The sequence below is a fragment of the Trichechus manatus genome, unplaced genomic scaffold (assembly GCF_000243295.1).
Source record: "Trichechus manatus latirostris isolate Lorelei unplaced genomic scaffold, TriManLat1.0 scaffold00087, whole genome shotgun sequence".
NCBI classification, from domain to species: domain Eukaryota; kingdom Metazoa; phylum Chordata; class Mammalia; order Sirenia; family Trichechidae; genus Trichechus; species Trichechus manatus.
This window is the reverse complement of record NW_004444023.1, coordinates 7,407,716-7,426,115: the sequence shown is the minus strand read 5'-3', so window position 1 is coordinate 7,426,115 and position 18,400 is coordinate 7,407,716. Positions and strand designations below refer to the sequence as shown.

At 43.1% G+C, this 18,400-nt stretch overlaps 1 protein-coding gene across 2 annotated transcripts in view; it reads right to left on the bottom strand.

Annotated features, from left to right (window-relative positions):
* Positions 1-16,526, bottom strand: part of LOC101348697 (zinc finger protein 613-like) — a 27,156-nt gene extending 10,630 nt beyond the window's left edge. For both annotated transcript variants that reach the window (XM_012557113.2, XM_023736416.1), the window contains exons 1-4: positions 15,175-16,526; positions 10,812-11,018; positions 5,285-5,411; positions 4,932-5,027 (exon numbers count right to left, since the gene is read on the bottom strand). In XM_012557113.2, the coding sequence (XP_012412567.2) occupies positions 4,932-5,027; positions 5,285-5,411; positions 10,812-10,847 (259 nt within the window). In that variant the 5' untranslated portion in view covers positions 10,848-11,018; positions 15,175-16,526. The remainder of the gene's footprint in view (positions 1-4,931; positions 5,028-5,284; positions 5,412-10,811; positions 11,019-15,174) is intronic.
* Between the last annotated feature and the right edge of the window lie 1,874 nt (positions 16,527-18,400).

Here is an 18,400-nt window from a genome sequence, read left to right as displayed (position 1 = left end):
ATTGTCACAGGGCAACATGTGTAGTAACTGTTAAATGAGAAACTATTTTGTTCTGTAAGCCTTCATCTTAAGTGAGAATAGCAGCACAATTGGAAGAGCATAGTCAATGTCACTGAACTGTGCATGCAGAAATTTTTGAAATGGTGTATCTTTGGCAATGTGTATTTTCACCAAAAAAAAAGGTCGAGAAGTTAGAGGGTTGACATGTTGTGGGGTTGTTAACCAGTGTCATAAAACAATATGTGTAATACTGTTTCATGAGAAACTATTTGTTCTGTAAGCCTTCACCTGAAGTACAATATAAAAAAAAAAAAAAAAAAGATTTGGCTGCTTCTTTTAAAGGCCTTGTAAAACACACACAGAATGTAAAATACGAGCAAGTGACAGTGATCCATAGACCAAAGGGGTTGTAAGGCCTCCTGATCCCATCTGGTGAAGGACGGATTCATTCTTTCCACAAATTCTTATTGAAAGACCACTATTCACCAGGAATAGTTGGATATGTGAAGAATTTAGAATGTTAACCTTTGGGATAAAACAATTTTCACATGTACATAGTAAAGGTACTGGGGATACATAAACATATTCCTTATGTTTACGGAGCCTATGTTCTACTTTGGTAAACTGAAAAAAAGTAAGGAAAGCCATAAAGAAAGTAGCTGCAGATTGTGAAAAGGGTTTTTATGAGACGGCCAGCAAGCAATGGAGGAAATGAGGATACATTTTGAACAAAGAGAAGGCTCACTGATGAATTCACTGTTGCCGGGGTGGGAAAAAGCAAGCAAGAAATAAAGGGTTGCTGCTAAGTATTTCACTTGAGCCACAGGGCACCAGTGTCTTTTCATGAGATGAGGAATATCACTGATGTATAGAATATTTATGAGAACACGTTGATGCATATCAACTTCAAGATGGTTATTATATATCCAAGTTCAGATATGAAGAAATCTGAAAGACGAATAAATCTTGACTGGAGGTAACAATTTGGAAAACTTTAGTATTTAACTATGATTTTAAAACAGAGAACAGAATAAGACCATGTTCAGAGAACATGCACATTAGAAGAAGATGAACACTAAGATTTCAATCATTCTAACATTTAGAGCTTTGGAAATGGAAAAGTCCACTGAGGGACTGAAATGAATACAGTGGTAATATTTACAATAAACTAAGAGAAAGATTAGAATTAGTGTGGGACTAAGAACTCAGTTTGGCTTTTGCCTTCATCCCTTAAAAGATTTAAAAAAAAAAAAACAAAAAAAAACAGAAAAACCCAAACCCATTGCCTTTCAGTCGATTCTGACTCATAATGACCCTATAGGACAGAACAGAACTGCCCCATAGAGTTTCCAAGACTGTAATCAGCAAACTGGCACATCTTTCTCTCCCAGAGCAGCATGTGGGTTCACACCAGCAACCTTCTAGTTATCAGCCGAATGCTTAATCATTGAGCCACCGTGGCTCCTCCCTTGAAAGTCAGCCCTTGGTATTTTTTCAGCAATCAAGGTGCCCTTCTTTCTTATGACTGTCATATAACAGCCCTTCTATAAGGCAACACTTTAGAATGTATGGAAACGATTGGGGGCTAAACAGATACACCTGTCAACTAACCTGAAGCGGCAAGGTGGGCTTGATCCAATCAATCATGCATATTCATGTTTTCATTCAATGATGCCTATGCAATGAGGCCCCAATCATGAGCATTAAATGAAAGCAGCAAGAGCCCATGAAAAAGGAAGTTTGAGGCTTCCTGGACTGCTGCGAACATCCATGCACGGAAGAAGGTGGACATCCCTGGAGACAATGGAAATGTCATGCTGGGACCTCTCCCAGACCACGCCTCAGGTGTCTCTTCATTTGTATCCACTCTGGTTATAATAAATGGCTAACTGTAAGTATGAAGACCTCGGCTGATGTAATGGGTAAGCCCTCAGCTGCTAACCAAAAGGTCAGTGGTTCAAACCCACCAGATGCCCTGCCGCAAAAAAAACTGGCAGTGTGCCTCCATTCCATAAAGTTGTATACCTCGGAAACCTGTAAAAATGGCACGGTGGAGGCATCTGACCTCCTCTAACTTCACAAGGGGTGGGGGAGAATCAAGATCAACAGCCAAAGGCTGATTCCTATGAGGCGGAGGTCAGACATGCCTGTTATGAAAAGGCCGGAGGAACCTGTCCTGAAGGGCTCGAGAGGAGCTCTGTATGGCCAAGTGGAGCTTAGCAAGCTATCTTGCACTGAAGAAGGGAGACTTTACCTACATGCTTCCTGATCCTGAATTGTGTAACCTGTTAATTCTCTAGTAATCCCCAGTAAACGTGAGTACGGTCTGTGAGTTCTGTTTGGCCATTACAGTGCATCACTGAACCCAGAAGAGAAGTAGAGAGTACCTTGGCAGGGACAGCTTATGTCAGAAGTGGCAAAAGATTGGAGAAAGGAGGTATTTCTGACCTCTATCTCATAGGAATCAGCCTTGGGCTGATGTTGGTGATGGTGATTCTCTCTCCTCCCCCTTGTGAAGTTAGAGGTCAGATGCCGACCAGCCATTTTTACAGTGAGTATGGTTTGTTAGTTCTGTGTGGCCATCGCAATGAATTATCAAACCCAGCAGAGAAGTATAGAGAACCATGGGTGGGACAGCGGCTGGTGTTAGAAACCATGAAAAATGGAGAATGGAAGTATGTTTGACCGCCACCTCATAGGAATCAGTTTTGTGCTGATCTTGAATCCCATCCCTACTCTTGAAGTAAAACAAGGTCTGACACTAGTAGAATACACTTAGCTTCACAAACAGGATTATACTGACCTTACCCGGAATGGCTGCGGAGTTTCGCCCAGTCCATTCTTTACTGGGATTGGCTGCAGAGAATGGCCAGTCTGACCTTTACTATGTTTGGCTGTGGAGCCTGTTCAGTAACTGACCTTTACCCAGATTAGTAGGGGAGACCTGCTCAGTCTGCCCTTTCCTGGACTGCCTGTGGAGCCCTGCCCAGTTGTAAGGACTGCCTACATGAAGGGCAAAACACTGAGGATTCTGGGGGACCTCCCGATTGATGAGAGAGCCAAGAGGAATAAGTGAGCTCGTCCTTTGGACATGGTAGCCTTGTGCTGATACCCTCTCAGACCCAGGTAAGAGAGCTGTAACACTTGGAGCTGTGACGGCAACAGAGCAAGCAACTACGATGAGATAAGAAGCTGTGGAAATAAGCAAACTTGGACAGTGGCAGCAAAGTGTAAAGGTCAAAACTTGGCCAGGACATGTAACACTCCAAGGGATTGGGCACCATGACCAGGGAGCTGCCTACAGAGGAGGGCATGCCACTAAGAGAGCTCTGCACCAGGAGCTGCAGTAAAGCCAGCCTACAGTTGTGGCCAGCCTAGAGTAGCTAGGACCACCCAAGAATTGGGAACATCCAAGAGCTGTCCTGGAGCTGACCAGGAGGAGCTGGGAGCCAGCTTAAAAGAGCAGTTGATAGCGGAGCCCGCTGAGTGACATTGAAGGACAGTTCCTGGTTGATGAGAGTGAACATCTGTGTCAGGAAGAGTAAGCAGATACCCTTGAGGTGTTTAGGTTCTGTGAAGGAAACACTTGCCCACCTCGTCCTATGGATTTCATTGTTTATAAACCTTGTTTATATACATTTTTATTTTTTTATTGCACTTCAGGTGAAGGTTTACAGAAAAAATAGTTTCTCATTAAACAGCAGTACACATATTGTTTTATGACACTGGTTAACAACCCCACGACATGTCAACCCTCTCCCTTCTTGACCTTTTTTTTTGTTTATATACATTTTTGTTATATTAAAAGTTGTTATCGCAGATATGGTGTTTCAGTGAATTCTCTGACCACTACAATGGATTACAAAACCCATTAGAAAAAGAGAGTGCTGAGAAAGAATGGCTGGTGTCAGAAATAATATATAAGCGAGAAGGTTGGGCTAAGTTTGACCTCAGCCTCTTAAGAACCAGGTTTGGGCTGATTCTTAAAGTCAGAATAATCATTTCAGTACACGAGTTATGATCTGGTTCATGATAAAACTGAGAATGTACAATGTTAAAAATGCTGTTTCTAGTTAAAAAAAATCATTAGGAAGAACAGAGACCTTTAAAGAAGAGAGCCCGCAGGTAGGAAAAATTAAAGGTAACTGCCGGAATGGCTAGAATTTCAGATGTACAGTACTAAAAGATAACCTAAATTGATAGAGGAGTTTTCTGGCCGGGAAGATAATCCTAGTTCCTTGCAGATATTAGGAACTCATAGGGAAGTTTCATCAAAATGAGTAAAATATACACAAAAAAGTCTATGTTAGACAATTTCAAGGAAAATGTCAATTTGACAGTCTCCTCTTGAAAACTGAAGATTAACTCATTAGAATGAAGAAAACTTTAAAGGGTTAGGAGAACAAATGAGAAAATGGAAATCAGAACCTTTAGAGAACTGCAGAGTAGGGGAAAAAAAGAAGCTAAGGAAGCATATAAAAGAACAATAAAAGACCATTTTACTGTGAAGGCATAACATCCAAGGTTGGGGTGGATGCTAAGAAGGGAAATCTGTATTACTCAATGGGGGAGGAAGGTGCTGTACTCTGAGGACAGTTACTAATTCAAAGTTCTCTCTTTGGAGGGAGGCCTGGAAGGTGGAATTTCAGAGTAAGAGAGGTGCAAGGATATGAAAAAGGCAAAGATTTCAGAATCCTAGAAAGAAGAAAATTAGAAAATGTAGATCAAATAAACAGGGAATCTGATCTCAGAAGATACAGAGAAGCATATATTTCTCTAAACTCCTAGAAAGGAAAAGAGGTCTCACGTGGAAAGAGGGACATGTGCAGGTCCTTTTATGTATCCTCAGACACCCCTCACAGATGTGACGCCTTCTCACACTTGAATGTGACTTCCACAGCCTTCCCCTCTTACCATTTTTGCTCACTCACCAGAAAAGATTCCACTATGGCGTTCATACAATATAGTCCATGGTTGTTCTCCTAGTTCCAACCTAGAGAGCACATCTGGTTTGCTAACTTGATACCCTGTTCATGAGAAAGCACAGAATCTTAGACACACCAAGTTGGCCTTGGGTTTGTGAAGATTGCAGAATGTTTTACTTGCGAAAAAACAAATTTCAAACTTACAAAGTAAAGGTTTTTCTGTCAAAAGTAGAAAGAATATACCCACTTATCTAGGGCCAGAGAGTGAACTGAGACCCATCACTTTCGAGCACCACTGACACTCCAAAGGTTTCAGCAGCTGAGAAAGCAAAGGACAATGACAGGAGAATTGTCCTCACCAATGGACACAAGGTTGCTATAGTTCTCCAATATCACGTCCCAGTACAGGTCCTTCTGAGCAGGATCCAGGAGCTGCCACTCCTCCCAGGTGAACTTCACAGCCACATCGCTGAATGTCAGTGATTCCTGTATTAAGAGGGTCCTGTTTAATGAACTGATTTCCATTTGATGATATGGATGAAATGTGAAGGAAGTTTTTCTGCTCATTTCCTCTATATAAACTGCTGCATCTATATACCTAGGTTTTTTTTTTTTTTAAATATCTTATAGAAAAAGCAAAATCCTAACAAAATACTTTGAATATGTACATTCAATAATCCATCCATTAATTTTCTATAATATACAGTAGTGAAATTGTCTTCCTAAGGTAAAAAAATCTCACATTTATAAACACATATATATACACATACACACACTCACAAATACATGTCTGTATATATATTAACAGACAAGTTAACAGCATATCAAATACACTAAAGAGATATTAGTCAACTGTAATGCAGAATTGAAGAAATTACACAAAATCTAGCAGAGAGAGACAATATAAAGGAGAGATTAGGTAACATGGATAGAGTGAGAATGTCTAACACATGCCTATCCATAACTTCTGAAAAATAGAGCAAGGGAGAAGAAAGAGCCAAATATCTTACTCTGTCCTAAAAAAATAATTTTTTTACAGAACGAAAGACCTGTGGCAGGCATATTCTAAGATAGCCACATGGTCATATTGATACCTTTGTACAGTTCCCTACTCTTGAGTATGGGCTGGCCTAGTTCCTCCTATCTAATAGAATGGGCCAAAGGTAACACAATGTCATTCCGTGACTAGATTACGTATTAGACGTTATTTCCGTATTGCTGGTTGTTATGCTGCAACAGTGGTTAGGAAAGCTGCATCTGGAGTGACTTGGGGTGATAGCCCAGGAGGTTAGGCAAGATGACTGATAGGGGCCAGGGTCTTCTGGTTTGACCCAGACAGAGACCTAAGACCATATGCTCAGAAATGTATAAGACAGTCAGAGGGTGGAAAACAGAAGATGAAACCAAAATGTTCCAAAGGGCTAAGTGTTTATCTGAATGGACTCTATTTATCTAACTAAAGGAATGTTTTCCCTATCAGGTGTTGTAAACCAGACCTGAATATGTGATGGAAATAAATGCTGGATGTTGTAACAAAAATATTGGATTGGAATATGCTTGTCTCCTCAGAGTACTGGTTTGATAGGGCGGAGCAATGTCAACACTGGCTGTCTAAAACAGTGGGAGATAAAGGCATGAAGTGGCTGGCTTACATATTTTCATGAGTATGGCTATACTCAAAATGAAGGGGACTAAGAGAGGATTCCCCACTGAATAGATTCATCTTTTCCTGGTGGGTCTCTGGGGTAGAGATGTATTTACTGTTAACAGGCTTAACTGTGATTGTAAAAACTTAAACTGTAGAAGTTGTAACTGAAAAGAGTGGACTAAGGTGGAGACACTGTTGGACTGGAGTCAGTGGCCAAACCTAATGTCCATTAAAGGTTTTACTATGCTGACATCTCAAGAGGCTCAGAGGAAGAGAAAAATCTCCCAGTTAAATTTTATCAAAGGCTAGAAAGGGTGAACCTGAAACAACTTTTGGAGAACCTGACCACATCAGATGGAAATCCACAGCAGACCTGAATGGCTGGTACCTGAGTATCTCACCCTGTGGACTCTCTGCCCTATTGAAGGATTGTTAATGACTGTTCTGTACTGGTAAAATGATTGAGAGGAGAAAGTTATCGTCCAAGTATGAAAGAACCATAGCTAGAAAAGCCAAGGGGTGGCCTGTGGTGTGACTGATTATTTTTATGTGGCCTTTCTAGCCATGGTCTTGTAACTCCCACCCAAATTGATTGGGCAGGACTGTGTGATAGGGTAATTGTGGCCCATCAAAGGGATTGGTCAGTTTTACCATCTTACTGGGCTTAAAGTGAGCCATCCCAGAGGCAGGAAAGAATCCTACCACCATCAAGGAGAAGAGCCAGTGCGTCCTCTGGAACTGGATTCCCGCGCTGGGAAGCTCCCAGAACTGGGAGACAGAGAGAGAATTGTATTACTAAAGGCAGCGAGAAGCAACAGCAAAGAGCCAGCAGCAGAGACCTGGCAGCAGGAGATGGCACAGTGGGCTTCCTGACCCACAGAGAGAGAAAGATGAGTGCCTTTGGGCAAAGGCCTAGGTCAGGGAGATGCTACCTGTGAGCACAGCTGAGAAGAGGCTGTCATGATGGAAGAACTGTATCCTTGAGTGTTCCTGAGCCTTGACTGTAACGTGTTACTTCCCTAATAAACCCTATAATCATGAGTATGGTCTGTGAGTTCTGTGTGGCCATTGCAATGCATTATCTAACACAACAGAGAAGTAGAGAGTGCTGTGGAAGGGATGGTTAGTGTCAGAATTAGTAAAGACGGCGGAAAGAGGAGCCATATCTGACCTCCACCTCAGAGGAATCAGCCTTGGGCCGCTGACACTGATTCTTTCTCCCTTTTGAATTTAGAGGAGGCCAGACACTGCCCCCATGCTGTTTTTACATCTACAAAATGACTGGGTGGGGTTATGAAAATAAGGTGCTTGTGGCTCACCAAGGGGATTGGACAGCTTGCTGATAATGTAAATAAGGTGCATGGCACCACTGTGGGGGGTGGGACCATGCAAATAAGGTGTATAGAACCCTAATGAAGGGATTGGTCAGTTTTGTCATCATGTGAGGCTTAAAAGAGAGTTAATCCCAAAGCAGAGAGGGGACCTCACTACCATCAAGAAAGAAGAGCCAGGAGTGGAGCATGTCCTTTGGACCTGGGGTCTCTGTGCTGAGAACCTCCTAGCCCAGGAGACATAGAAAACTGTAACACTGTAGACAGCACAAGACAGAGAGAAGTGGCGGCAAACATGGTAGAGAAACGGAGACCAGCAGGAGACAGTGTAGTGGGCTCCCCAGCCTACACAGCAAGGCGACTATAGTGGGCATGCTGACCCACAGAGTGAAAGGGCTGGGCTCCTTTAGGCAGGAGGCTTGCTAGAGGAGTAGACGGCCTCCAGACGCTTAATCTGATAAGTTAGACTCACCAACCCATGGAGAGAGAGCTGGGCGCTTTTGAGCAGGGTGTTTCCTGGCATATTAGGGGTGTGTGTGGGCACTTACTGACAGAGTTAAAGGCCTGGTGTAAAAATTGTGTGATGGCATCATCTGACTTTCTCATCTAACTTCATAAAGGGTAAGAGAGAGAATCACCATCAATATCAGCCCAAGGCTGATTCTTATAAAGCAGAGGCCAAACATACCTCCTCTCTCCAACCATTTTACAAATTCTAACACCAGCTGTTTTCCCACAGCACTCCCTTCTTCTCTGCTAGGTTCGATAATTCATTGCAATGGCCACACAGACCTCACAGAGCATACTCATGATTACGGGATTTATTACAGAAGGAACAGTTTACAACTCAAGATCAGGAATGACTCAGGATAGTTCTTCAGTCGGGACAGCTGGTTCTCAGCCGCGCCTGCAGGCAGGCCTCCCTCTGGCCTTCGGCTCCCTGCCCTGCTTTGGCAAGTGTTACAAAGCTCTTTAGTTCTGCCAGTAAGTGCTCAGAGGCACCCTACTCCACTGGAAAGCGTCCTGTCCAAGGTTGCTCAGCTCTCTAGCTCCATGGGTCAGCTCACCCACTGCAGCTGCCTTGATCAGTGGACCAGGAAGCCCATCAAGCAATACTGTGCCAGTTTCCTGGTTCTGCCTGCACTGTTTTTCTGCTGCTGCTTCTCACCATTCTGCATCATCTTCAGTGTTACAGCTCTTTCTGTTTCCTGGGTACAGGTGGTTCTCAGCACAGGGACCCCCTGTCCAAAGGATGTGCAGAGCTCCCATATATTCTTCTTGGTGGCAGTGAGGATCCCAGTCTCCTCTGGGTGGCTTCTCTTTTAAGCCTTGCAGGATGGCAAAATTAACCAATTCCCTCATTAGGGTTGCATACACCTTATTTGCATGGCCTCACTCCCATAGGATTTCATGCACCTTATTTGCATTATTAGCAAACAGTCCAACCTCCTTGGTGGGTCACAAGCATCTTATCTGCATAGTCCCACTCAATCATTTTGTAGGAGCCAAAGGACCGTGGCAAGAAAGGCCATATAAAAATGACTCATCTCACCGCACTTGCTAATACTTGCCTGTGCGGGGCATAGGTCAGGTCACAGGGGCTAGAGGCCGAGGGCCAGAGAGACGTGCTTGTGGTCAAGGCTGAGAAGAAGCTGTCCTGATCCAAGAACTGTATTCTGAGTTGTTCCTGATCCTGAATTGTAACCAGTACTTCCCTAATAAACCACATAATCGCTAAGTATTGTCTGTGAGTTCTGTGTGGCCATTACAAAGAATTATCGAACTCAGCAGAGAAGCTGAGTACCGTGAGAGGGACGGCTGATTTCAGAATTTGTAAAAAGATCAGAGGGTAGAGGTATATTTGACCTCCACCTCATAGGAATCAGCTTTGGGTTGAAGCTGATTCTCCCCCTTTGTGAAGTTACATTAAGAGGTCAGGTACCCTCATGCCATTTTTTACAACCCTGATCCCAAGTTGTACCTTGTTGCTTCCTTAATAAACCACTTAACTGTAATTATGATCTGTGAGTTCTGTGTGGCCATTGCAATGGATTATATCGAATCCAGAAGAGCAGTAGAGAGTGCTGTGGGAGGGATGGCTGGTGTTAGAATTGTTAAAAAGATTAAAGAGTGAAGGTATATCTGACTTCCACCTCATAAGGATCAGCCTTGGGCATTTAACTTCCTTGAAGTTAGACAGGTTATGACACTATTACTATTACTACCATTTTACACTGGTATTCACGAAGCAAGCTGCCATGGTGGGGAAGTCCACGTGGCAAGTAACAGTGGGCTCCCTCTGGCCAACAGAGAGTAACCCAGGCTCTCATGGAACTGAATCCTGCCCACAACCAAGCAAGCGAGCTTGAAATCAGACTCTTCCCCATTTGTCCCTCAGATGAGTTTGCTTGGTCTATTCTGAACCATGGAAGAAACAGCCACGGTAAACCTGCTTTTGCATTTATGAGAATACTGCTTTTCAGGACGCTGTCCACCACATCATCTCCAGGAAGAAACATTAAAGAAGCTTACTCAGACAAAAGTCCCATGAAATACTGAAATCCTAAGAGGAACTTACCTCCCTTCTCCTCAAAAACTGGGCATAGCATTTAAATTATGATTCTCTTCTGTTGGCCAGAGCAATATTAAAAGCAAGTTGACAACTAATGTAACCCAAAGGATTCTCCAATCATACACTCTGTTCAACGCCAATAATTTAGTCTTACTCCCATGAATAATATATTTGTGATCCTACTTTGCCTGATGTTGAAGTCAGAGTCTAAGTTTATTTCTCTCCAGCTTCTACTTTTCCAAATTTATACTTTTCAGATAACTGCTCTGATATTTTACAGGTCTCTACAAATCCATTAGGGAACAAAGCAAACCATAAAATAAACCAAAAGTCACCTGCACCTTGACCATTTTCTTTTGTTCTTGGGACATTGCCAGCAACTGAGATGCTCTGTCTTTCTGTTTTCTGGATCAGCTCTAATTTCTGTTCAGAAATCTCACTCTCTCAGGAATGGTGTCCCCAGAAATAATACTCAAATCCTTCAATCTCTTCTTCCTTCCTTCAATTGACTCTCATGTTGCTGGGGAGTCAGGACCTGTAGGCTGAAGGAAAAATTCAGTACGAGTAGTATATTATCTCTATACCCAGATGCTATCACTGATCCTGGCACTCACCTTAACCCAAAGCCCTCAATACTGTCGACTGTCCCTTTATTTGGTGCCCCCAGAACATTTTACACCTAGGGGCAATAAAACCAAACATTCAGGATTTGCAGAGATATGGGTAAAACATATCTTTTTGAAAAATGGTGCTTGGACAATAAGATACATCTGTGAAAGAAAAAAATAAGCTTGATACCTACCTCATAACATACAAAACTATCAATTCAAAGTCAAGTATGACTCTCAATGAGAATGGCAAATCAATCAAATTTTAAGAAGATAAGTTTACATTAGGGTATGGAAATATATTTTAAACATGCCAAATAAAACACTAATTATAAAGTGAAGACTAGTCTCATGAAGGAACTATAAAGGATACAACCACTTTAGAAAACACTTAGGCATAATCTATTAGGTTCAAATTATACACACACTTTGAAATAACAATATAAGTCTGAGATACACATCTAGGTATATATCCCCCTGTGATGGTAAGGTTGTGTGTCAGCTTGGCTGGGCCATGATTCTCAGTGCTTTGGCAGTTATCATGTACTCTGGCAGTCATATAATGATGAAATCACCCCTGTGATGACATCTGATATAATGTGATCACCTCCACGATGAGACCCGCTGTGAGTAGCCAATAAATGGAAAAGTAGTTTCCTTAGGGGTGTGGCCTACATATAATATAGACGGACTTTCTGGCATGGCTCGGGGGCTTTTGCTTGCTCTGGATCCTGCAGCTAGCTCCTATTCATCTGACCTCCAGTTCTTGGGAACTGAGCTAGCAGCTTACCTGCCAGTCTTGGGATTTGTCAGCCTCGCACCCTGTGAGCCTGTGATCTTGGGTTCACCAGCCCCTGCAGCTACATGAGTCAGGAGAAGCCTCCAGCCTGACCCATGAACTTGGGACTTTCCAGCCTCTACAACCATGTGAGCCATTTTCTTGATATAAACCTCTCTACATATATATACACATAGGACTCTTCACTGGTTTTGCTTCTGTAGAGAACCCAGCCTAAGACACTTCCCATAATAAATGCACATTTGAACCTGCCTCACTATCCTCGCTGCCAAGAATTCTGGCTGTACTTCCTCCAAGACAGACTTCTTTCGTTCTTTAGGCAGTTCATGGTATAGTCAGTATTCTTCACCAACACCATAATTCAAATGCGTCAATTCTTCTTTGGTCTTCCTTATTCATTGTCCAGCTTTTGCATGTATAGGAGGCGACTGAAAATATTATGGCTTGGGTGAGGTGCACCTTCGTCCTCAAAGTGACTTCTTTGCTTTTCAACACTTTGAAGAGGTCTTTTGCAGCAGATTTGCCCAATGCAATACATCATTTGATTTCTTGACTGCTGCTTCCAAGGGCGTTGATTTGTGGATCCAAGTAAGATGAAATCCTTGACAACTTCAATCTTTCTCCATTTATCATGATGTTGCTAATTGGTCCAGTTGTGATGATTTTTGTTTTATGTTGAGCTGTAATGCATACTGAAAGCTGTAGTCTCTGATCTTCATCTGCAAGTGCTTCAAGTCCTCTTCACTTTCAGCAAGCAAGGTTGTGTCATCTGCGTATCACAGGTTGTTAATGAGTCTTCCTTCAATCCTGACGCTACATTCTTAATATAGTCCACCTTCTCAGATTAACTGCTCAGCAAACAGACTGACTAAGCATAGCGAAAGGATACAACCCTGATGCACATCTTTCCCAATTATAAACCAAGCAGTTGAATATAGAGAAAACTAAATAATAATGATTAGGAATAACTAACTACAGGGTAAAATTATAATGAAAATCCTGCAGTGCTTGCTATAACCACTTGGGTACTGACAATGTTCTATTTCTTATCTGGTGCTGTGGTTTGTTAGATATATATTGCCTTTATACTAAATAAGTTGTAAATTTTTAAAAAAGATGAATTTAGAAAAATTAAAGAAATGGAAGAGCCCCAAATACCAAAAGCAAAATGATGAGCCCCAAAACATGAAAAGTTTGTTCTCTGATAAGATTAATAAAATATACACAGTCTTAGTAAGAGGGAAAGGAGCCCTGGTAGCACAGTGGTTAACTGAAAGGTTGGTGGTTCAAACCCACTAGCTGCTCTGTGGCAGAAAGATGTGGCAGCATAAAAATGGTGTGGGACCTGTGTCTGACCTCCTCTAACTTCACAAGGGGAAAAGATTATCAAGATCAACAGCCCAAGGCTGATTCATATGTGGCAGAGGTCAGACATACCTCCTCTCTATGCCATCTTTACCAACTCTGACACCAACTGTCGCTCCCATGGCACTACTTCTCTGCTGGATTCGATAATTCACTGCAATGGCCAAAAAGAACTGTGTCTGCAGGCACACACTTCTCTGGCCCCTTGGCCTCTGCCATGCTCGACAAGTGTTACAAAGCTCTTTTAGCTCTGCCGGTAAGCTCAGGCCCAAAGGCTCCAGCTCCATGGGTCCACACACCCAGCTCTAACAAGGGCCCAGAGGCATCCCACTCTGCCAGCAAGCCACCTGTCCAAAGGCACTCAGCTTTCTTGCTCCGTGGACCAGGAAGCCCACCATGCCGTCTTCTGCCAATCTCTCCTGCCGCTGTTTCTCTGCCACTGCTTCTCGCTGTCTTCATTGTTACAGCTCTCTCCCTCTCTCTCTCTAGGTCTCCTGGTTCCAGGACCTTCTCTCAGTGCAGGGATTCCAGGTCCAAAGGATGCACTCTGCTCTTGGCCTTTCTTCCTTGGTAGTGGTGACAGCCTCTCCTTCCCGCCTCAGGAACGGCTCATGCTGCATGGCAAAACTGACCAATCCCTTTGGTGGGCCACAGTTACATTATTTGCACAGTCACACCCAATCACTTGAGTGGGAGTTACAAGACCATGGCGAGAAAGGCCACACAAAAGCGATCCATCACACCACAGAACTATAAAACATCTACTAATACTTTCAAAGGAGAATCATTTTTATTAATCTAAACTTCAAACAATACAAATGCACTTTAATAACAGAAAAAAATGCTATATATATAAACAATGGAATGCTGTAGAGCAATGTGATGGTTAAGGTTGTGTGTCAACTTGGCTGGGCCACGATTCTCAGTGGTTTGGCAGTCGTATGATGTTGTGATCACTTCTATGATGAGATTTGATATAATGTGATCACTTCTATGATGAGATTTGATATAATGTGATCACCTCCATGATAGGATCTGCTGGCAGCAGCCAGTCAGTTGAAAGGGAGTTTCCTCGAGCATGTGGCCTGCATCAAATATATAAGTGGATTTTCTGGCAATGCTCAGGGCCTTTTGCTCATTCTGGATCCTGCAGCTGGCTCCTGTTCGTCTGACCTCCAGTTCTTGGGATGTGAGCTAGCAACTTGCCTGCCGATCTTGGGATCTGTCAATCTTAACAGCCTGTGAGTGACAGCCCTGCTCTCTGACCTGCTGATCTTGGGTTTGCCAGCCCCTGTGGCTATGTGAATCAAGAGAAGCCTCTATCCTGACCCACGGACTTGAGACATTCCAGCATCTACAACTGTGTGAGCCATTTCCTCGATATAAATCTCTATATATACACTTATATGCTTTATTGGTTTTGCTTCTCTAGAGAACCCAGCCTAAGACAAGCAACTAAAGCCTCTGGCCAACCTGCAAACCAAGAATGCCTTGTACATTATTTTCAAAGGTTTGTTAAAAAACAACACAAAAGCAAAGAATTCTACATGAGAGACTTTATGTGGCCAGTAAATCCTAAAGTATTTACTAAGTAGCCATTCACAGAATAAGTTTGCTAACTACCATTTCAGAGCAAAGTAAATACATCTATGTATAATAACATGAATGACTCTCACAACTATGATATTGAGCAAACCAATCCTTATTTTAAAAAATGGATTATATATAATCTATTTATACTCATTGAAAATGTTGTTTGTTGTTAGGTGCCGCCAAGTCAGGTCCGACTCATAGCGACCCTATGTAAAACAAAACGAAATACTGCCCGGTCCTGCACCATCCTCACAATCTTTGCTATGTTTCAGCCCACTGTGGCAACCACCGTGTCAATCCATCTCGCTGAAGGTCTTCCTCTTTTTCACTGACCTTCTGCTTTACCAAGCATGATGTCTTTCTCCATGGACTGGTCTGTCTTGATAACATCGCCAAATTACATGAGATAGGAGTCCACACAACTCCCTTTACTTCTGATCAGCCAGCCCTTTTTCTCTCTCATCCTTAGCCCCTGGGGGCTAGGCTGACGAGTGCCAATGGAACATGTCCAAATTCAGCCCATCTCTTCATTGCTGCGTTTCTCCGACTTCCACTCATGAGTGGACCCAGGTGGTCACCACAAGCGAGTCGATCAAGCTATCTACTTGCTGGCTCCCTTTAACGTCCAGTCCTGGAAGGCAGTTCCTTCTGATGGGCACTAACTTTTCCTTCCTCGATGTAGCCAATGGCAAACTACCTGCTCGAAATTGAAAAAGCAAAACAGTCATTTATTTTTCAGCAGGTCATTCCTTCAAATGCAAATCATCTATTCTCTCAGCAGTTCTAGGTGGTTCTCCATGTCTTTACAAATATAAGTTTCCTGGGTGGGGCTCAGGCTTTTGACCTAAGGCCCCAATACTCTACACACAGGGCTACTGCATTTAAACCAACAGGCTGTGTTTCTTTCAGGCAAACTCTAGTTCCCTTTTTAGCATATCCAATCAAGTATTGGCTGAGGGCAGAGTTACAAGCTCTCCATAATCTATAATACCCAATATTCCTATCTATCATATATTTGGAGCTCTGCTGGCGCAGTGGTTTAGAGCTCGGCTGCTAACCAAAAGGTCAGCAGTTTGGATCCACCAGTTGCTCCCTGGAAACCCTATGGGGCAGTTCTATTCTGTTCCATAGGGTCGCTATGAGTCGGAATCGACTTGAAGGCATCGGGTTTGGTTTTTGGGTTTATCATGCATTTATGTCTGCTTTACAATATGTAGAAGAAACATTCAATATCCATAGTACATTTAATTAAACACATAATCCAAAAAACATAACCCTTTTTAAAATATTCCAGTTGCATCTTCTCCACCCATTGACTATATTCTCATTCATACGGCCTTGGGCCTCCGTCTGGGTGGAACCAGAAGACTCGGTCCCCTATCAATCATCCCATTTAACCGGCCTTGCCTTTGCCCAAAGCCATTCTCCCTTAGCTGCAGCATAACTTTCCTTTCAGTCATTACAGGTAACAACGACCAAAATAACCATCTAAGAATCAAAAGTCTGACATCCCAAGGCCCTTCGTTCTTTCTCTTACAAAGTCCCATGCTTTCCCGAGTTTGGAGCCACTGTAAAGAATCCTTCTTCTACTTAATGGTCTAACTGAAACTGGAGGAACCCCAGAAAGCATGGCCCCCAAACTCTCTGTCAACCCAGAACTAAAACCATTCCTGAGGCCAACTCTTCAGACAAAGATTGGACTGGACTGTGGGACATAAAATGACACTTGTGAAGAGTGTGCTTCTTAGCTCAAGTAGATACATGAGACTAAATGAGCAGCTTCTGTCAGGAAGTGAGATGAGAAGGCAGACAGGGTCAGGAGCTGGTTGAATAGACACGGGAGATCAGGGGTGGAAAGGAGGAGTGTGCTGTCGCAGTATAGGGAGAGCAATTAGGGTCACATAACAATGTATGTATAAACTTTTGTATGAGAGACTAACTTGAATTGTAAACTTTTACTTAAAGTACAACAATAAAACAAAAATAATAATTTTTAAAAAAATCCTTCTACAATCAACTGTAAAAATGGCATGGGGGTGGTGTCTAACCTCCTCTAACTTCATAAAGAGAAGGAGAATCAAGATCAACAGCCTGAGGTTGATTCCTATGAAGTGGAGGTCAGACATGCCTCCTCTCTCTGCCATCTTTACCAATTCTGACACCAACCATCCCTCCCACAGTGCTCTCTACTTCTCTGCTGGGTTCAATAATTCATTGCAATGGCCACAAAGAACTCACAGACAATACTCACAATTATGGGGGTTTATTAGGGAAGTAACAGGTTACAATTCTGGTTGACGAACACTCAGGATATAGTTCTTCCATCAGGATAGGTTCTTCCCAGCGTGCTCACAGGTAGGCCTCTCCCTGGCCCTTGACCTCTGCCCAGCTCAGGCAAGTGTTACAAAGCTCTTTCAGCTCTGCCAATAAGGGTTACAAAGGCACCCTACTCTGCCAGTATGCCTCCATAGGCCAGCAAACCTAACTCCACCAAGTGCCTGGAAGCACCCTACTCCACCAGCAGGCCTCCTGCCCAAAGGCACTCAGCTTTCTCACTCCTTGGGCTGGGAAGCCGACACCATCTGCTGTTGGTCGCTCCTGCCGCTGTTTCTCTGCCACCGCTTCTTGCCATCTTGAGGGTTTACAGCTCTCTGTCTCCTGGTTCCAGGAGCTTCTCAGCACAGGGATCCCAAGTCCAAAGGACACGCTCCACTCTTGGACCTTCTTCCTTGGCAGTGGTGAGATCCTCTCCTTCCCTCCTCTTGGATGGCTCATTTTAAGCCTAGCCAGATGACAAAACTGATGAATCCCTTCATTAGGGTTCCACAGACCTTATTTGTATGGTCCCACCCAATCACTTAGGTGGGAGTTACAAGACCATGGCAAGAAAGGCCACACAAAAGCTATCCATCGCACCCCAGGCATTCTGCTTCTGTAAAGATAACAGTCTTGGAAACCCTGTGGGCCAGTTCTACTCTGCACTATAGTGTTGCTATACGTTGGAACTGACTCGCTGGCAATGGCTTTGGTTTTTGTTTTTTTTTTTTTTTAAGTGAAATGGATCAAAAGAGAAACAGAAGTGGCACATACAGAGAACGTAAGGAATTGATGGGAGAAATGACCCAGATAAAATCAACACTGTCAAGCGCTTTCACATACATACCTTGGTAGAATTGCTCCACATACCTAAGCTTATCTGCATGACATTCCTAACACTACTTACTGGAAATGGACACACACAAAACCCACTGCGTGTTGTTGAGTTTAACTCACAGTGACCTTATATGACCGAAAAGAACGGCCCTACAGGGTTCCCAAGGCTGTAATCTTTACAGAAGCAGACTGCCACAGCTTTCTCCCACAGAGCGTATGGTATGTTCGAACCGCCAACCTTAAGGTTAGTAGCCGAGTGCTTAACAGCTGTGCAACCAGGACATACAAGAACTTAACTAATAAATGGAATATGGGCCGCTTCGCCAGACGTATTAATAACTAACAAAATAGAAAGTCTGTCAGCACAGCAGAAAGTGTGCGTGTATGTGAAGTCTTGCATGCCATA